Source organism: Cuculus canorus, chromosome 8 (genome assembly GCF_017976375.1).
Source record: "Cuculus canorus isolate bCucCan1 chromosome 8, bCucCan1.pri, whole genome shotgun sequence".
Classification (NCBI taxonomy): domain Eukaryota; kingdom Metazoa; phylum Chordata; class Aves; order Cuculiformes; family Cuculidae; genus Cuculus; species Cuculus canorus.
In genome coordinates, this window is record NC_071408.1 from 2366499 (window position 1) to 2387551 (window position 21053).

General features: G+C 45.2%; 1 protein-coding gene across 2 annotated transcripts; it reads right to left on the minus strand.

Moving 5' to 3' along the window:
* Positions 1-197: 197 nt before the first annotated feature.
* On the minus strand, positions 198-18962 carry IVNS1ABP (influenza virus NS1A binding protein). 2 transcript variants are annotated; one of them, XM_054072993.1, is made up of 15 exons: positions 18776-18962; positions 12071-12318; positions 10744-10869; positions 10261-10430; positions 10104-10179; positions 8937-9110; positions 8429-8554; positions 6942-7049; positions 4731-4857; positions 3971-4195; positions 2959-3080; positions 2655-2781; positions 2436-2567; positions 2102-2275; positions 198-1633 (listed from the first exon to the last, which is right to left on the minus strand). In XM_054072993.1, exons 3-15 carry the CDS (start codon positions 10852-10854, stop codon positions 1380-1382), a joined length of 1926 nt encoding a protein of 641 aa, XP_053928968.1. In that variant the 5' UTR covers positions 10855-10869; positions 12071-12318; positions 18776-18962; the 3' UTR covers positions 198-1379. The 2 variants fall into 2 exon arrangements, with proteins under 2 accessions (XP_053928968.1, XP_053928969.1); XM_054072994.1 differs by lacking the exon at positions 18776-18962 and adding an exon at positions 12734-12970.
* Between the last annotated feature and the right edge of the window lie 2091 nt (positions 18963-21053).

Here is a 21053-nt window from a genome sequence, read left to right on the forward strand (position 1 = left end):
CCCTCACCCCTGTGGCTTCTGTACCCAAAGCTACTTATTTACTTTTGGGGAACGTGGGACACGGCAGAGCGCCCCCTCTCTGCTTCCACCCAGCCCGACCCCAGTTACGCACCCAGGCACCGACTTTGGAACATCTGCTTTCACATCATAACCCATCTGGTTAAATAAATGACACAGAGACACAGCACAGCCTTCCTGTGATGCAAGGATTTTCCCAAAGGTACCTTTAATGTGTTTGCATCGGCAGCAAGCAGCCCGTGCTCCTTTTGGCACCGGGAGTTAATGTGCAGCACTACACGTTAGACACCAAGTCATCTCAACCAGCGCTTTATCCAGAGGAATAGAGAAAGTGAACTAAAACATAGTACTATGAGCACATATGAAATCAAGTTATTCGTGTTCTATCACACTTTCAGCTTGTAATATTAGAAAAATAAACTGAAGACAGGTACTAATCAGATGAATACATTTTCATTGCCAACTGGCAAAGAGTTTACACCCATAAGAAAGCCCCCACGCTGCAGTTTTTGTTTGACAAACGTTAGCTCGCCCCGTGACAAAGCTGCTGTACAGAAAGCACCCGCTGCGTTCTGTCCAAAGAGGTGGAGCCAAACCCTTTCCCTCCCTCGAGAGTCACAGCTATGTTATGTTCAGAAACTCCATCCGGCCCTAACGGAGATGTTGCACGCCACCTTAGTGCTGTAGCAGAGGCAAAAGCTCAGAAGCTCACGTCCAGTGGTAAGTTAAGTTCTCCCACTCAGTCTCTATGAACTCCAAGGTTGTCTCTTTGCTTTGAGAACCATTTATCTGCCATTTTCATGTCAACAGATAACTCTGCTGAGTATAAAAAACTGTTATAAAAAGGCAATCATAAAAGTCAAGGTATTGGCAGGCGTGTCAGCTTAATTTTTAATAAAAAAAATAGCCATTATCTCTATTTAAATAAGGCTTCTTGTTATAGGTTGTTCCAGTTACTCAAGGAAAACAAGGCCTGATGAAAGAAACAATCCCCCCCTAAACGCTAGACTTCCTGCCCCAAGAACACATCCTACAAGAAACGTCATTTAATGTGCAAAGTGACCAAACAAACACTGGGGGAAGCTCCTGAAATGATATGCCCAGCCTAGTTTCTCTTGCATTATCTTCAAAACCTTAAAAAAAACCCTAAAACAAAGTTCTAAAATACACAAAAAAAACCCCCTTCATCTCGGTATTCTTTCCAAAACAAATATGTACAGCACGTTAATATGCAATATGCAAAAGCTCTGTGTTGCTGTTGGCAACATCTATGCCCTCCCCAGCCCTATTCACAGGTGTACCTCTACTAACACACAATTACATCACTAAGCCTGTTAGTTTGAAAAGGGGATTTAATTCACTTAAAACTTGTATATTTTTGTGTAGGGGCTCCACTCATTTGTTTCTGGATTGTAGACCTCAACTGTGTTCAAGAACTCATTGCCATCAAACCCCCCAACTGCATAAATAGTGTTTGCCACCGTCGTAATGCCGGCGTTGCTCCGCGGAGTTGTCATGCTTCCCATCATCTTCCACTCGTTCCTAGCGGGGTCATACATCTCCACGCAGCTCACGGCGTGAGAGCCATCAAAGCCTCCACCGACAAAGAGTTTTCCTGTCAAAAGAAAACAAAGTGAATGTTCCACCAAGCACAGCCCCCTCCTCCTTCAGGGGAGATAAACGAAACCAATGTGAGGAACTTCAGGTTTTGCCAGAAACCTGTTCCTCATTCAAGGTCTGAAGTGACGGATTCACCTCCTTTGGGCATCTCAATCATTACAGCTGACTGGAAATTATTTCAGAGTAAGTGCACAGTCTGAATTCAAACCGACACAGCTCTGGGAGCTGCATGCTGATGTTTTGGAAAGAAAGAGGTGGCGGCGAATGCCTCAAAACAACCTCAAGAGTTTTCTGGTTTTTTCTAATTGCAGTTTTTAATTGGAATTGGAGGCACAGCCAGGTTCTTACTTAGTGTATTGTTTCCTCCCTGAGAAGGAGCACGGTTTGGTATTCTACTTGCATCGTAGCTTAAGAGGAAGAATTTATCAAGCACAAGAGGCTGCTTAAGCCCGCGGAAGCCTACCATCACGAACAGCCACTCCGGCTCCTCGGCGAGCCACGTTCATGGGTGCGATCAGGGTCCAGGTGTTGTTCTCTGGATTGTAACGCTCCACGCTATTCAGGCAGTTCCACGACTCTGCTCCTCCAATTATGTACAAATACCCGCCCAGCTCGCACACTGCAGACTGGTGCCTCCCTGCAAGCAAACCCCAGGAGTTACAGCCTGCACAGAAGCCGCACACTAATACGATGCAGCAGCTGGAATGTAAACACGGTTTTTTGTTTGGTTTGAAACCTGCTATTTTGCAATTTGCCCTTTTCCCGCCCTCTCTCCCAAACCACACCAACAAACTTACGGATATTAAGGGGAGCACAGCTTGTCCAGGATTTTGTTACTGGATCAAACACATCACAGTTCTTAAGTCCCTTTTGGCCGTAAGGGTCCGAACCACCAACAATGTACAGTTTTCCATTCAGGGCACACACTCCTGTTCATGCAGGAGGGAACAGTAAGTAAACAAATAAACGAATAAACTGTAAAAAAGCCATCAGTGGATCAGCTGCAGGTGTGTTACCTGCATTGCAGCGATTGGTTCTCAGCTCCGGAACGGGAGTCCAGTCATCTATTTCTGGCTCATACATTTCTCCACAGCTCAAGTCATCCGAGTGACCGTTTGACCCACCCACAACATAGAGCTGCCCCTAAAGGAAGGAAATAAGTACCTTAAATATCATCTTCACAACAATTCAAATCATTAGCACTCTACTAACCCTGCAACTAGTGTGGAGCAAGTCATGCTCCCATTCTGCAGTTTGCCATACTCGTCCCAACTATGCTGACCTCTGTCCCGTTCCCTCTGACCTCCACCCACCACGCACCATTAAAACTGCCATCTGGAACCGAGCTCTTGGTGTTCGCATTGGCGCGATAAAAGTCCAAGTATCCTTCTGTGGATCGTAGCATTCCACTGTGCGCAAACACTCCTCTCTATTATAGCCACCTGAAAGCAAAAGGTTTGATGAAACCACGTAGAATCATAGAATAGTTTGGGTTGGAAGGGACCTTAAAGCCCATCCAGTTCCACCTCCTGCCATGGGCAGGGACACCTCCCACTGGCTCAGGCTGCCCAAGGCCCATCCAACCTGGCCTGGAACACCTCCAGGGATGGAGCAGCCACAGCTTCCCTGGGCAACCTGGGCCAGGGCCTCACCACTCTCATGGTGAAGAAATTCCTCCTTATGCCCAGTCTAAATCTGCCCCTCTCCAGTTTATACCCATTGCCCCTCATCCTATCCCCACAGCCTTTGTGAACAGCCCCTCCCCAGCTTTCTTGGAGCCCCTTTAGGTACTGGAAGGTCGCTCTAAGGTCTCCCTGGAGCCTTCTCTTCTCCAGGCTGAACAACTCCAACTCTCTCAGCCTGTCCTCGTAGGGGAGGTGCTCCAGCCCTCTCATCATCTTTGTAGCCTCCTCTGGACCCCTGTTCCAACAATTCCATCTCCTTCTTATGTTGAGGATTCCAGAACTGGACATAGTCCTCCAGATGAGGTCTCACGAGAGAGGAACAGAGAGGCAGAATCCCCTCCCTCACCCTGCTGGCCACGCAGCTTTGGATGCAGCCCAGGACACAGTTGGCCTTCTGGGCTGCTAACATACGCTGCCAGCTCATGTCGCGCTTCTCATTGACCAGCACCTCCAAGTCTATCTCTGCAGGGCTGCTCTCAATCACATCACCCCCATCCTGTACTGAAACTGAGGACTGCCAGTCCAAAGACCAGCTGCTTTGATTATGAAGAAGACTGATTCTTCTAATACCTCCTCCCTAGTTAAGAAACCACTGCCTGCCCTCCCCAATAAGGCAAGTTGTTTAAAGAGTTGTTAGTTTCCTTTACCTGCAGCGATGAGCTTGCCGTTTAGCTCCGCAGTGCCCAGTCCCGACCGAGCATACTGCATTGGAGACATGGGCTTCTCTATGATATCGTTTGGTTGAAGCTCGAAGCTCAGGCTCTTCAGCAGTCGCGGTGTGCTTGTGGGCGAGCTCTGCGGGCTGTTACGGCCATGCAGGAATATCACACACAGCACCCCGTCCAGAACAGCAAGACACAGGTAGGTGTTACCTGTTGTCAGGAGAAAAGGAGAGACCACCAAGATGATGTAAGTTTTAGGTGAATGCCACCGAGGGTCTTCCAGTTATACCTCTCCCCTTCTAAGTGCGAAAATCCTATTTTTTCTGGTTCTCGTTCCCAGCGTTAGCCTAGTTACTGAAAAATTCCAGTTTCAGAGGATTAAATACAGTGCTCAAGGTATACAAGACAGCAATCTTAAGACATGCTAGGATAAAGTCTCCTCGCACGCACACAGCAAATAGTTCTGTTAATTAATCACACACTGCTGATCTCCTTAGGATTTCTGGGTAAATTATGCACACCAGGGATGGCCCTGTCGATATGGAATGAAGGTGTAAATGGTTCCAGTTTGGTGCCAGTTATGTTAGAAACCTCCCACAAATCACTGGGCCTGTTGCTTGATTTGCATCATCGCCAAGAAGCAGCACTGCTGCATTTTTTACAGATGCTGAAGGAAATCCCTAGGCTGCGAGTGGGTGCACTACACCAGACACATCTTTTAGACAAGCCCTGCCCAGTTACTCACTTGAAGTTTTCTCTGACGCAATGATTTTCCATTCGTGCTTAGGGCTCTGAACAGTAGCATTTGGAGAAAGACTTCCAGAGGAGCTGCTACTGATCTGCTTGTGATCATTCTCACGTGGTGGCTTCTTCTGCAAAATCAAAAGGCAGCTACAGAAACCTAGCCAGAGACTACAGCTCCTTCTACCTTTGCTTCTCTAGCTAATACAGAACTGTTCAAGGCAACGCTTTGTCTGCCACCTCCGCAGAGCATCATTTATAGCACACCTAGATTTTCAACGGAATATCCTGCCTGCTCAGCCAGTGGCCAAACCCCACCCTACATCTCCTCTTGGTACTCATTTCATCCTCTGACTGCACCCTTCATGCTGCTGGGGGCTGACCAGAAATCATTTCAGACTCCTGAGAGAAATATGTGTTACTAGTGGGATTTTCATATCTACAGAAAACCCCACATCCTTCTGTCGGGAACTGATTGACAGAAGTGAAGCCTCATGCGCAAGCTCTGTTCTGGAACGCAAGGTTATTATATAACGCTATTTGGAACTGAATTTACTATTCTCTTTATTCCCTGAAACAAATTAATTTCGCCTTAGTTCCTCTCTGTGCCCAGATTAGCTGTTTCTTGGATTTTATTCTCTCGATACTTCCCACTAACAGGAGGTTTCTCCTTTCTTTTCCTTTGCAATTAAACTTTACACTAGCTTACATTATTTTTCTCAATTAAGAAAAAAACCCACAAAATTTCACATTTCAGTCTGCACTGCACAGTTGGTTGGGTCGCTCGGGCTTGATCTGAGCTGTAACAATCACGCACACAAAGTTACCACGCTGTCTATCCTTCCAGTAGCGATGTTTGTGACAGCAGCACCAAGTCTGCAATGCTTGCACAGGTCCCTGGTGTCCAATCGCTATGGAAGCTGTCATAAGGCTTCTGAAATGCATCACCTAACTCAGAGAGAACCTCACACAGAAGGGTTCGATTGCTAAACCCAGCTCACCAAGAAAAGCAACTCATTTGCCAACAGCATTTTTGTTATTTCTGAACATACGTACAATTAAGAGCTTATGCTCTTACCCATAAGTTGCTCTGATAGTCACGGAACTACAAACTTTAAGTCCTTCAAAGTTACCAAGTTTCCCAGACTGTCACATCTGGGTTTCTGGTGCTGATTCTCACAGCTGTTCAGAATTTCTAAAGTTGGTAATTCCTAATATCAGAAAGGACTTAAAAGAAGTTGAGAACTCTTGGCCCCATTTCTAAACATGAATTTCTTGTATATCGACTTCCAGGTATTACAAAGAATGGTACCCAGAGGTGCTGCAGTCTGTGAAGGCGTGCTAACAACAATTACGAAACTGGAAAATGAGCTGCCTTTTCTTTGTATTCTCTTTTCATTTCTAAAATCCATGCTCCGGGCTGGAGGGTGTTCTACATAAACATCACCTAAAAATCTCAAGAACTATACTTTTGTATGAGCACATTCTGCTGTTGTGAGTTAAAACATTACAACAGATTTTTCCTAACTCTGAATTTAAACATTGATTTGTATAAAGCAATAGGTAATTTAGATCTCTCAGCCATGTTTATTTGTTTCTTAAACAGCCTCCGCTGTGCTAAGTGTGTTTTTGAGTACCTGAGAATTATTATAGCAGGCTAAATAAAAAGACATCTCAAAAAGCTCAGACAGCATCGGTTGTCTCTAGATCAGAAGTTACCTCCTGCTGCGTTATAAAATCTCTTGTGCACACTACCAGTGCAGCTGAACACAAGAATGGACGCTGGCAGCTGAAGGATTAGGACTTGCGTCTGGAATCTTTCTCTGTGCCAAAATTTAACAGACGCAGAAGCTATTCTTCACTGCAAGCCAAGCAGTCCATGATCTTTTACAGTCTCTTGAATATCTGTACAAAGCCACAGCTGACATGCTACAGCTGACTGCTCTTCTACCTCTGCCTTCTTCTAACAGCCTACAATTTATTTATTCTGAAGTCACATCTAATGCGTTTTGTTTGGCAAAGGCTGAGTCTGCCGAAAAAAACAGAAGCAGAGACTAAATCATCGCCACCAGCAGTTTTGAGAAAGATACTTTCTCGTCAGGTATTCCTCCATTACAGCGACCGCTGCTTTCACAGCTACCGTACACGAGACTTCAGGTGTGCTGTAAACTGCTCCAGTCTACCTGGGTTACCTCAGGCTGTCTGCAGTTGGTACCTGCACAAACTGAATGTGGTCATCATCACTGCCATACACCTCAGCCTGTCCATCTAGCAGATTTCCATCAAGCAGCTTGTGATCAGCTGAGTAGTACAGCGTTTGAACCTGCAAAAACAACAACAGAATACCCATGTGGCTACTGTCTCCATTGCTCCTCAGCTACAGGCAGATTACAAAAGGCAGTCGCCAGCATACTTCTCGTCATCTCATCTCAATCTAGCTGAACGACAAAACTAAAAGGAAGCAGATGTCATGGTGGCAATCTTCAAACATTGGATGAAGGCTCCTTACTTTCTCAGCTTGAGAGAAATCTTCGTTTTCCAAGGACTTCTACTGTTTTTTCCAGCACAGAAACATTAGACAAGCAAGAGGCACATTAATTTGCAGAATTACAGAAATTCACAATCTCATGCAAGCATTTTCGTTATCCCCGCAAACAAGTTTTCTGCTTTGAAAAATACACATACTTATCTTGATCAAAAGAAGCTAAAGAGAAGCCAACAGTGGACTCTAAAAGAAAGGCATGGGGACGAGGGAAGACAACACAAATTTATGTTCTGGAGGAAACCGCTGTCCTCAACTAAGCATCAGATGCAACTGTTTCAGTGAAAAAGCATCTGAATTTCAACACGGTCAAAGCTTTTAAAATTAGTTATTCCAAAAGGAAACACACATTTGAGAATACACGACAGTATCAACATGTACTTTGCCTATATAAGTCCTTCCGAAGATCTACTGTGCTTGTAGCAACAGACTGGGAAAATGCTGATCTTTCATGGGTTTCGGTAAAGTCCATTTTCTCCAGCCAATTAAAAATTTAGACTCCCCACTAATTTTGCCATAAAACATTGCCCAGGCTACATCTAGTATTAGTATCCATCAGTAAAGCCATTCAATAACACACAACTTTTAAAATAATGTATCCTGTAAAGGAGTAAGTAAACACCATTAAATCATCATCATCGTTCTCTGCCCACAGCGGATTTTCTTAGGAGAACTGGGGCAGGACTGCTGCTTCTGTACGAGTCAATACACTTGAGGGTTCTTCTTGGTTCTTCAGCCTTGGTATCCTAGTTTTGTTAATAAACCTATGGGGAGATAAATCAACGGGGAGGAACAACCATTAGAAGCTTTTACCTACTTTGCATTTACAAGCAAAGCCTGCAAAGGAAAACATCAAGAATCTACGGCAAGTTTCAGTACCACCTCCCCACTTCTAAAGCAAGATACAGGCCACTCTGAGGTCACTATCCAGCACACGGGGAGCAAAAAAGGAAAGCGGAAGACCAGACTGAACAGTTCATTCAGCTCACCTGAACACCCCCCCAGTTTCTCAGCTTAGGGGTACCTACAGTAAAATTTAAATTCTTTAGGGTCATAGTTAAAAAAGTGACAAAATAAAAAAATTAAAAGGGATAATCCTTCACATTGACTTCTTTTTTAAAAAAAACAAGATGTTTAATCCCATTTTCTTAAAGACTAACCTCTTCCATTAGATCTTCCAGGCTGTCTCCATTCTCCCAGATGCTGCGCTGTACCCAGTTGATTACCTTTGTGTACAGTTTGCCGTTGCTGGGTAGCCCAACATTGTCCTCCAGCATTACTTCAAGCTTGAATTAGAAGAGGAAAGGACAAATTATTCTCTAGGTATTCCCTTGTTTTGTGGCACATTGTATTTTATGTAGCAAGCATTATTCCCACTGCACCGCAGAGCTAGAAACCACCACCCACGAGGAGCTGCCAGCTCGTGCAGCTGAATCCAGGAAGCACATTGAGGTAAAACTGCAGTTTTCTCTCATGATTAGAAAGGATGACGGTACGTATTCTCTACCATTGAAGTTCACGGTAGTATGGATCTGAAGATCGACAGATCTAGAATTTTCAAGCTGCTGGTAAAAATACATCATGTTTTCCCACTCCCAAAAAAGGAAGCTCCTTGGATTGTTTTTTGGAAATCACATATTAGAAGGAAGTCTACAAACTCAAACTAACCTTTAACCGTGGAAGTTTGAGAAATTCTTCCTGTTCTGAAATCTGTAAGAGATGTTCCTGAATGTAGCCATCGATCTTGTTCAACAAACGCGAATCTCCCATACAACTTGCAAAGTTTCGGTAAGAGATGCAGCTCTGAACATCCATCTTGGAGAGCAAATAGTCACCACAAACCTTGAAAGAAAAAAGGCTGCATCTTAGTTTACAAGGAAACAGGATTTTTATACATTTAAATTACCCATCCCAACACACAATAGTTGTTTGCTAACAGCAGAATAGTGGCCATCTGTTCTCATTCTCCCCTCTTGCTCAAGCTGTAAACAAAATGTTGTCTTCCATGGGAATCTGCATGTATTAAAAGTCAAACACATCTGAAAGCTGCTCATGTACACATCAACCCAAAGGAGCAGCAGGAAGATGTGCCAGGGGAGGGTTAGGTTGGACATTAGGAAAAGGTCCTTCCCTCAGAAGGTGGTGGAGCACCGGAACAGCTCCCAGGGAAGCAGTCACAGCTCTGAGCCTAACAATATTCCAGAAGCATTAGGACAACGCCCTAACTCAAACACAGTGTGAATGTTGGGGTTTTTCTATGCAGAGACAGGAGTTGGATCCTTGTGGGTCCCTTCCAACTCAGGACAATCTATGATTCTATAACCCTGTGCCCTTCTATTGAAATCCTGTTCCAAATGGCTTATCTGTGGGCAAGCACAGGTAAGCACCCCAATTCCCTTGTCAAACAAACTCCCACCCGCAGCAACAGTGTGCATTTCTTAAGAAAAGCACTGCCAAACACGTTCAGGAGTCTGTGGATTATTCTTTTTTTACATATCACTGCCACAGATTCACAGATTTAATCCTGCCTGCCCAAAAAACCACTATGGCTTCCATGAACCTGAAGGTAAGTAACCAGCTATGATTCAGAAGTTGGTTTGTTTACATGAGTGTTAAAATCAGAGAACCCTTCAGCACCGAGACAACACAAGTGGATGCAACAGATACTGACATCACTCAAATCAATACAATGCTAACAAACATCTAAAGGAGCTTATATGCTGAGCACTTTTTCCACAGAACAATAGTTTTGTTTTTTTTCGCTAACACCAAAAAGCATAACGTTGTCAGCCTAAGAATGCAGAAGGGAGCTTCTAGAAGAAACAAGAGCTGTACCTGCTTAACTCTCTCCATCTTCAACTTCTTTGCTGCAGAGTACACATCCTTCACCAATTCTTTATCAGCTTTTAACCTATTAAAGAAATTTAGCTTCGTTATTTTTACTTTTGAAAATTAAAGTCTACTCTCTCTAGTTTCTGTGAAAACTACTTACTGCGCTGTATAAGCGTAATTCAACAGAACTTCAACAGCTTCTGGATTGAGATCATCAAATTTAACATGGGAAATTCCATGAGAATCACTATCACTGTTGAAGATTTCAAACAGGTAGGGACTGCAGCAAGCTAGCACGGCTCGGTGTGCCAACATCTCATGTCCGCATACCTTTATTTAGAACACAAATAAGAAAGCCGCATACTGGTAAGAATTTTTTTTAAGTATGTTTGTATTATAATAGAGCTCTACTCAAGTGAATCTCACAGTTCAAGTTTTCAAATCAAGACAACCTCCAATTTGCATCAGCTGAAAAAATGTTAAACCGTCAAAGTATATCTTATTTTTATTCTTAATGCATACGTTTTTCAGAAAAAAATCAGAGTTTCAGCTCTTGTGCCTCACAATCAATGAGGCACATAGCATTACACAGTATAACAAAACCCCCGCCACATTCAACCCTTGCCCTCGGAGAGAAAGTTACCTGGAGACGGACATCACAGAACTGACCACTTTTACGTAAGGCATTTAGTTTGGCAACAGATGACTCGATGAAGTTTTCATCTTCAAACATCAAATATCCGTTAGGAATCATTTTGGTGTTGTCTGGCTGAAAACAGAATGTATAAGGTTTACAGACACAACCTTTTGCTTCAATATGGAAGCACTATTAACACAAACAAACATTCCAGGGGAATTTCAAAAATCCAGATCACTTCAGCAGGTGCCAAATCCAAAACTGCACGCTGAACCTGTGCTAGCTCCGTGGGAGCAAACTGGAAACCACCGGATTACACAGGAAGCTTTATTCTCCTGTATGAAGATTGGGTTTGCTAAGATCCATCATTATTTTCTTCTCACTGCACAAAATCTGTCATACTGGTCAGCTTCATTTTTTCTCACAGATCCAAAAACCAGCTACACCGAAGATAAGAATTGATAATTTAAAGTAACTAGCAAAGTAGAAGAATGGCTATAGAAATCGTTTTCGTTTAATTTTATGAGTAATGACTTAATTAAACGTTTTAGGGTAGCTGGAAGTCATGAAAGAACATTAGCACCAAAAAAGCAGAAAGAATGACATACGTTCCAAGCAACGACCATATATTTAAGTCATTACAAAGCTAAAACAACTTGCCTTGAAGACCTTACCCATATACAAACATATCACCTCAGGTATGTTGGACCAAAACTGGAAAAATAACTTCAGGAAACTAAATTTTGAATTTTGAAAGTATTTTACAGATCATTTAATTGATTCTCTTTTTATCTAAGTGGAAAAGTCCACTTTACAAATAGAAAGCTAATTAAGAATACTAAAATATTACCCTCAGGAGACCTAAAAATACCTATATAACAAATCTGTAAGTTTGAGCTGTTAACATACACAAAAACTACACTTTCATCAAGAATTTTAGAGGAAAGAATATGTGGAATGCTACAAACATTATGAGCAACAATTTGTATTTCCTTCTGAAGTTTACAAAAATTTTGAAGATCAGACTAAATGAGAAGTGCTCATTAGAGCACTTAGTAGAGAGTTTAGCAGAGAGTGAAAGTCAGTAATAAAAACAGCAAGCACCATACAACATAATTCCAGTGTTCATCTGTTTATTTTACATTCACCTACTACTGAAAGCATTTGACCCTACACTGGCAACAGTAATCTTACTTACAAAGATTATTATCCATTTGCATACACTTTATCTGCTGTGTTATATTAAAAAAAAATGGGACAGCAAGGCCTTAAAGTCACAGAATTTCAGCAGAAGCATCAACTACTATACACGCGGTCAACAGCATCAACTTACCTGGCAAATATGTTATTGTAAATTTTTAACTGAGAAATCTTAAAATAATCCAAGGGGACCTCTGTGTTAAAACAGAGCACTTCAGTTTCTGAATCTTCTGGTAGGGAAGATGTTTGTTAAAATGCAAATGCAGATGTGTCTGTGCAGCTGCAATATGGGTTCCAAAACTATCAGGCTTGAAGGTGATGTAATAAAGTCCTTAAAAGCTATAGACATGAATTTCTTCTGTGATAATCATGCATCATAACCTGCAATAAGGGAGAAGTACAGAGTAAGGACAACAGCCAGCGCCACCAGGCAGTTCAGATGAAACTTCCGTAGTCTCTTAAAGCAGAAGTTCCTGACCCAAACGAGTTTTTCTTCACAGAAATAAAACAGCCTAAAATGTTCTATACTGACACCAATACTTTCTCGTGCCTACTGAAGTCAGCCATGGAGACAAGAAAGTGGCTAAATTAGAGCTTAGAGAACAAGTCAGAACAGACGAATCCCATTTTTAGAGGATTCGTTACCAGCTCTGACCTTCAGCACTTGCTATATCTAAGACCATTACTGCTTGCTTGCACGAGGACACGACTCTTCCATAACACAACAAAAAATGAACACATTTTAAAAAGGAAAGCAGTCCACACTCCTCCTACCTTTTGCTTTTCCTGTACTCACCTACTTGTATCCTTCTTCAACTGAATGCCTAAAATGGACTGAAGATAGATTAAGGACACGTCTGAAATGACTGGGCATGTCTCCAGTCTTCAGTACTTCCAAAGTAAAGTCAGAAATCGCTGTTTTGATAATAGCTCTCTTAGATTAAAAATCTCCTTGCTACCCTGTGAACAGAATCTGTCCTGGTCCAGTTCTGAGCTGGCAGTGCAGACTAGAGTAGCTGTGTTGGGATTCTGCATGCGGGTGGGCTGTTTATGCTCAGCTTTTTCAGGGAGGGGAGAAGAGGAGGAGGAGCAGAAAGCGGGGAGGGAAGAGGCAACAAACATCCACTCTGGAACTTTCCATAACCCTGATGCCCCCTCGAGAAAGCATCTATCACTTCATCCACTTGAGTTCCTCTCTGCAGTTCCAAAACTATATTTGTATCTACAGATTAAATGCCACAGTGGGAATCAGGTTTCCTAAAAATAGGTGCAGCTCATTTCTCCTCACCAAAAATTGTCACTTATGTTGTATGCAAGAGCACCTCAGGCCCCTACTGCCTGAGCAGCACGTACACCTGGATCATTCTGGCAAGAACCAGCCAGCCACAGCTCTGAGCTCCAGGACTTGCACTGGGTGGGTCAGTACAGCCTCGGACCATTTTGGCGAAAAGGCTTGAACCAACCCAGTCATCATTTGCTTAGTTCTGAGCAGAAAGCAACACAACGCACGTCAGAGCATTCACCTTGCTCACACTGGTTTTAAAGCAGCTTCTCCTTGACTGTCAGACCTCTCAAAGAAGTTTTTGTTGTTAACTGATTAGAGGTCCTTAATTACCGTAGCAAATTAAATACACATTGCTACCACGGTGCAGACAAACAGGCAATGGCCACTGCTCTGCTCTCCCCTCACATCATGCATTCCCTCCCTGTTCAATACTCACTGGGACTGCTAATTAAGTATGGAGGCTCTGGGGAGATTTTGAGTTAAATGTCAACTATTCAAACAATTTCAGCTGAATTCCAGAATTATCCCTGCTTGATTTACATCTCTGGGTACGTTTTGTCATGTCCTACTGTAAAAGAAGAACTTTGTTGCATGCGCAGCATTTTGACTTTGCCCAATGTACCTGCTTACGACCTTCAAGGCTGATAAAGGACATCCAAAATAATTCCGGATTGAAATGGAAGGTTTGTCTTTTAAAGTCCTTCTTTGTGCACGAGGTCAAACCCACATACTTTGCCTTTATGCACCTAACCGTACTTTCTGATCGGAATACCTAGGAATTTGAATGTCTGAATTACTGTCACAGCTTCAATACTGTTGTGTGTGAACCATGGCTAATGTTAGTACTCAGAATGGCATTAAGTAGCACAAGCACATTCACTACCTTCTGCCTTCTTTTGGGGTTGGTATACTACAAAAGCCAATCAACCTAAGCCTGGTGAAAAGCCGAGAATGCTTCGGTTTTTGCATCAAACGTTATTATAAATGAGTATTGCAAAGAAATTGTTTTCTTAAATTGTAGGAATCTCAGTAACTTTGCCATTACCTTCCCCTCCTTGCTTCCCCTTCCAGCTCTCCACATCAAGAACTGTCAGCAGCTTTTTTTGTAATATGCCAGGACTCTGAATTTTCTAAATCAAGTGCGGTGTTCACAGATCCCTGTCAGCTAGGTTAAGCATGAAGTCTGATGCCTCTGAAATGATTACTTCTCAAGCTCCAACACAACACGATTCTTTAAGCACAGCATAGCTACAGAATTAGCATTCCAGAATGGGAACAACACATTCCATTTGAGAAAATTCTTACTTGAGAGCAGGCCTATTTCCTGCACTTATTTTTAAAACAAAGCAAAAAGTAAGAGCTATATATATAGCCTCTGGATTCCCATTGAGGTTTTATATTAAAGACTGATACTGGTGCTGAGCCTGGAGGCGCCACCTTCAGTCACGAGTCGATCTCGCGAGGTGCCACACTGCGGAGGGCTGAGGCCAGAAGCCATGAAGCGATGACGTGGGGCTGTGCCCAAGCAGAGGGATGCCAGCACTCAAACATCTGCCCAGTTGCCCGATTTAAATGTAATTGTGTTCTAATAATTGTGTTTCCTAAGCGGCTGCTACTGTTACGCACAGACGGAGATTTTCATTTGCGACATATGCACCACTGGACCATGAAAGATTCATGGTTCATAATACACTCAGATGAAGTCGCTGCTCATAGCTGACTGCCAGAAGAGAAATTTTCCTCTTTTAAACTCATCTTTCCATTTCACTTTGTATACATTTAAAGATGCATTTAAGGAGACTCACCTAAACAACGATACTAAGTCTTCTCATCCCTCACTATGCTATCCTTTAACATGTATCCTGCAAATGCAAATGCTACTGAAATACAATTAGATCAGTTATGAGAGCAAATAAATGTCATAACTAATACACTTTAGATCATTACTGCATTTAGGACATTTAGAATTTGGGATTTGTTAATCCCGTTGTTTTTCTTTTTTTAAACAGCTGTCCACTGCAAAAAACACTGCGACATTTAAAACACCTGTGCCGACATGATTATTGTTGAATTTCTCCAAGATCTAAACACTGTTCTCATGCCTATGACTCTCCACAGCGGAGCCACTTTGGGAGATATACAAGATGTGGTCTCGGGTGAGGTACCAAGAGAAAGGCTCTAGAGCCATGCACTGAGACAAAAGTCATCTTGCCCATTTCCAGACACCACAGGCAGCATTTATTTCTCTTCCCACCCAAGAACTCCCATTTTTAGTGCAGTCCATCTGTACCTTCCACACACGGTGTCACTAAAAAACAAAGTCCTTGCTTTGCACCAGTTCCACACAAACTTTTTTGCCAGATTAAGGTATGACCTCTTCAACTCTCAAGTAAAACACTAACTTGGGGGAGATGCTTTTTAACCTTTTGGATGCTTGTTGCTATAATGATGGGTTCTTGATTGACACTTGTTGGTACAGTGAAGCAAAAACGGAATCTAACACCACAGCTGGTGCTTTTTGTTTGCTGTGGGCTTCCCACAGCCTGGTTCGGGAGAAATGTAGGTCACACCCACGACTCCTTCTACTCCAGTACCGGTATCAGCAGATAAAACCAAATGTCCTCAAGATTTTTCTTTCACAGATCGATATTAATAAATGGTAAAAATGCACCATCTTTTCACTTCTGAGTTTGCACTGGGGCAGAACATCAGACTGGGACATATATCAATGTATTTCACTCCGCTAAAGAGGCTCAGCCTCTTTACATGAGTGATTTGAAAAAAAAAAAAGAAAAGGCTCACAGAACTTATATCCATTTTAGTTTGCATATTTACTTTTCAGTCATTTTCCACTAAAGATTCAGTCTCATTGATAGGTATGATTTATAAATTAAATTGTTCTATTTCAATGCAAATCACCCTCAGCTGCGCTTCCAACGCCCGGCACAAGAGCGAGGAGACAGGGAGAGAATATTTGCTATCATTAGCTAAGAACTAAAGGGGAAGGAAAAATTACCACAGGCATTTCCCAAAACCTGCACATGTAGTCCCAGAAGATGGAACGTCTGGACTGTCCTCTACAGAGGGCAAGCCTCGAGAGCTCTCTCAAAGACACATTTATGCATGCAGACTTAAAAAATTTATGAGAAGCTGGTTTTATGGCTGAATGTTCCTGCCCTTCCAACTGCAACTCCCAGCTGTAGCACACCCGCTGTGCATTCCATACAGGCTCCCAGTGCTCTCCCCCACACTCAAAATACTCTTCTACTGTTTCTTAGCACTGGTTCTTTCCCAAACTGGTTCTGTGTTTTCTCTTCTTTTCCAGCACATCAGACTACTTGTTCTTGTCATCTTTCTCTACACCTCTTTTTCTACCTTCGGCTTCATAAGCACTCGTAAAATCTGAGCTCTTTCCTTTTTTTTCCCCCTCCATATGGGCTTCTTTTTAATACTAACACACACTTCCCACAGTTCTTCAAACATTTGTCACACAAACAGCAAACTCGGGGTTTTTTTGTGTGTCATCCTTGTCTCCCACTGCCCAGTTCCAGACAGTTTTTGCCTTACTTACCATCTTCTCCTCCTTAACAACTCAAGCCGAGGCAAACAAAATTCGACCTATTTACAGTAGTTAAAGTATCATTTCCTAACTGGAAAGCATTCCCCGACTGTTGCATCCTGTCCTCCAGGAGTTAGATTTGCAGCCACAAAATCCTCTTTCTAAAATTAAACCAATCTCATCATCAAAGCACCACATCCTGCTTGGTTTCTTATTTTGCAGATCCCTGACAGAAGAGAGTAAATGTGATGTCTACACACCCATCACTGGAAACAAAAAAAATCCTCCCCTTCACTAACCAGGACAAATAAGGAGAGCGAATGATTCTGAATTTCCACTAGTCTGTCACCACTCAGTCTTGCTATCCTTCTCCTTCGTAAATAACTCGGACGCCTCGCCTCTGGCTTTGTCCACATGTTTCCATCCTGCATAAAACTTTAACCAATTTGGTTTTTCTGTGAATGGGAATCCCAGGGGAAGGAACAGTGAAGCTGCAAATGTGAAGAGATCGTCTACCTTGAAGACCCTCAAAGAAATTCTAAAAGGCTGCTGAAAACTCGAGCATGCAGGCAGGAAAGCACTTGGTTTCTTCTCCCCTATCTCCTCCGCCTCCTGCCAAAAAAACCCTCTGCTTATTCTCCAGAATCACTAACGTGGACTGGCAGCCACAGGTATTGCTACGTTATCATTTCACTTATCTCCTATGTCCTAGAACTGGTGTAGATGACAGGAAGGGTCGTGACATTGGCAGCCAGCTGCCAGCACACGCTCTTCACCCTGAAATAGCTGCTTTCCTGGGTCAAACCCCAGGATCCTGGGGACTGTCCTTCTATCCCCAGCTGGTTTAAAGAAGGTACCAATATGGGGCTGCAGTGTGGTGCTTGGGAATTTGGGAATCTCCTTTTATCTCCAGCTGGTTTAAGGAAAGTGCCACTATGGGGTGGCAGTGTGGCGCGTGGGAAGGCGTGCAGGCAACGTCTGACCTTGGAACCCCCCCATCCCTGTGGGAACCATTCCATGTCACGAGCTGGGGGTACCCAACATCGCCAGCAGCACTGGGGCAGTGGCAGCACCGCCGACCCCCCAAGGCCCCAGGCAGTGGGAGACCCGCTCGGTCCATAGAATCATAGAATAGTTTGGGCTGGAAGGGACCTTAAAGCCCATCCAGTTTTCCGCTGGGGTTTTTTGTTTGTTTTTTTATTTTTACAGTAGTGACACGACCTTTGCTTTTCACACCCCAAGCACGAGCAATGATAGTATTTATAACAAAGCTCGATACTCAAAGCAGCCACATCTTTTCTTCCACTGTGGGCATGCCCCGAGGCTGCCTAGATTTGCACACACCCCGATCCTGTGCAACTCAGCCTTTTATCACAGAACGGTTTGGGTTGGAAGGGACCTCAAAGCCCATCCAGTCCCACCCCCTGCCATGGGCAGGGACACCTCCCACTGGCTCAGGGGCTCCAAGCCCATCCAACTGACCTTGAAACTCTGGTCTTGGGTTATCATAGAATGGTTTGGGTTGGAAGAGACCATAAAGATCACCAAATTCCACCCCCCTGCCATGGGCAGGGACATCTCCCACTGGATTAGGTCGCTCCAAGCCCCTACCTGGCCTGGAACACCTCCAGGGATGGGGCAGCCACAGCTTCTCCACAACCTGGAAGCCTCCCCACCCTCGCAGGAAAACATTTCTTCCCAAGATCTCATCTCAATCTCTCTTTCAGCTTAAACCCGTCCCCCCGATCCTCTCCCTGCGCTCCCTGATCCAGAGCCCCTCCCCAGCTTCCTGGAGCCCCTTCCAGCACTGGAAGCTGCTCTAAGCTCTTCTCAAAGCCTTCGACTCTCCAGGCCGAACCCCAGACCCCTCAGCCTCTCGCACAGGGGTCGCCCCGGCCCCCCCACCACCACCGCCCGGGGTCGCGGGACAAAGCGGGCACCGAGGCCGCTGCCCCCACCCCGGGCCTCTCCGTCCCCTCTCTCCCCCCCCGCACCTGGTTCCTTTCCGCGCGGGCGCTGCCGTTCATATTGGGAGCCTCCAGGCTGAGGGGAGAAGCGGCCGCGGAGACGCAGCGCCGGGAAGAAAGGGGAACGGAGGGCGGGACGCGGCGGCCGGTGAGGACGAGGCGAGGCGCGGCGCGGCGCGGATGGACACGCGGCCAGCGGAAAGGAGACGCCTGCGCCCTAGGTCCCAGGCAGCGGATCCCTCCGCGCGCGGCGGGAGCCCCGCCCACAAGCGAGTCCGGCTGCCTAAGGGGGGGCTCGAGGAGGGGAGAAGGGGCGGTGCGAGGGGTGGGGGGAAACGCGAGGAAGGGAGCGGGCGCCGCCTGAGGAGCGGCGGGGGCGGGGGGGAGCGCGCGCTGCGTTGCGATCGCTGCGAGGGAAGCGGAGGGAGTTGAGTCATTTCACTGTTTGACCCTTTTCCCGTCAGCTCCGGCTTTCTCGCCCTCCAGGCACCCCAATAAAAGGCTTTTCCCATCCGCATGAGAAATGTCGCCGTCCCGCCGCCCCCGCTTTTGACGCTCAGTCAGGCAGAGTGGTTCCAAACCATGGCTGCTGGTGAAGGAGAAGCGCCCCCGGTGCCGTTCCTTTGGGGGGTCCCGTTGCTGGGGTGCTGCAGCGCGCTGGGCTCCTGGCCTGGCCCAAGCGCTGCTGTTGTATCACAGCATCGTGGAAGACAGTCACAGAATGGGTTGGAAGGGATCTGGAAGCCCATCCGGCTCCAGGCGAGGGCAGGGACGCCTCCCACTGGATCAGGTTGCTGTAGGCCTCATCCTTGAGCACCTCCAGGGATGGGGCAGCCACTGCTGCTCCTGGGCCAGGGCCTCCACACCCGCACAGCAGAACATTTCTCCCAAAGATCTCATCTCCATCTCCCCTCCTGAGATGAAAAACGTCGCCTCTCATCCTGTCCCTGCGCTCGCTGATCCGGAGCCCCTCCCCAGCTTTCCTGCAGCCCCTTTCAGCGCTGGAAGCTGCGCTAAGGTCTCTCATATCATCACGAAGAGAACACAGAGCAGAGTCAAGCGTGAGGCTCCTTGCGTGCTTCCTGGTGTAAAAGAGCAAGGTCACCTGGAAGGCAGGAATATGCTTCCCCATGCGAGATTCCCCTCTGCTTTCCCCTGGCTCAGAAGCTCCTCGGTCAGAAACTGGGATACCTGAGCACCTCCCAAACGAGGACAGGCTGAGAGAGTTGGAGTTGTTCAGCCTGGAGAAGAGAAGGCTCCCAGGAGACCTCAGAGCGACCTTCCAGTATGTGAAGGGGCTACAAGAAAGCTGGGGAGGGGCTGTTCACAAAGGCTTGTGGGGATAGGAGAAGGGGCAATGGGGATAAAGTGGAGAGGGGCAGATTTAGATTGGACATAAGGAGAAATTTCTTCATGATGAGAGTGGTGAGGCCCTGGCCCAGGTTGCCCAGGGAAGGTGTGGCTGCCCCATCCCTGAAGGTGTTCCAGGCCAGGTTGGATGGGCCTTGGAGCAGTGGGAGGTGTCTCTGCATATGGCAGGGGGGTTGGAACTAGACCATCTTTAGGGTCCCTTCAAACCATTCTATGATTCTGTGGTTCTATGTGTTGGATCCATGTTCAGTGTCTCCCCTGTCCAATGCATATGGCTCACACGGTAGTATTTACCTATTGCCCTAACAGCCTTCAAGAATCTTGTCAGAGAAGCACATTTCAAAACACGGAAGTTGGATAATTCTGCAGTTTCAAGCAGAAAGTACTTCAAAATATTGAAATGAATGCTCTTGTCTCTCCAGAAGCGAGCAGAGGCATTTAGCGATAGGTCTATTCCTCACCTGCACAAGCCTCTCTATCTCTGGAGACATAGTACAGCACCCACGTGTGGCTGGGGCCTCTCTTCAGCATCTCATTTTGCCAGCAGCAAACAGGGCTGCCTTGACTTCTCACCTCTGTCTTGATCTATATCCATTTTCCCCCTCCTTTCAGTTCCTAAACCAACACCCACACCTCCATAACCACCCCTGTTCCCCCCTCTGCTTTCCTTTTGAATGAAGCTTCTTATTAGGGCCATGCTAATCGGAGGCATTTGTGGTAAAGCTGAGAGGGAGAGGGAGGTGGAGACAAGAGACAGAACTGTGATCAAATAAAACAGTGCTGGGGATGTTCCTTAATTAAGCAAATCTCAGGATTATGCAACCTGCTATTCCAGTATTCTTAGGAAAGGTGATGTCTTTATGAATCACCATTCATTATCAGCTGCTGCTAGTGACATCAATGAGCAAGCACAGCATCTTCCCGACAGCCCAGG

Excerpts from the sequence above, each read along its gene's own strand:
- IVNS1ABP (XM_054072993.1), bottom strand. The coding sequence starts at position 10,854 with ATGATTCCTAACGGATATTTGATGTTTGAAGATGAAAACTTCATCGAG. Across the intron at positions 10,431-10,743 it reads TCTGTGATGTCCGTCTCCAG|GTATGCGGACATGAGATGTT; the intron begins GTAACTTTCTCT and ends TTCTAAATAAAG. Across the intron at positions 2,276-2,435 it reads CTGTGCTCCCCTTAATATCC|GGAGGCACCAGTCTGCAGTG; the intron begins GTAAGTTTGTTG and ends GTTTGCTTGCAG.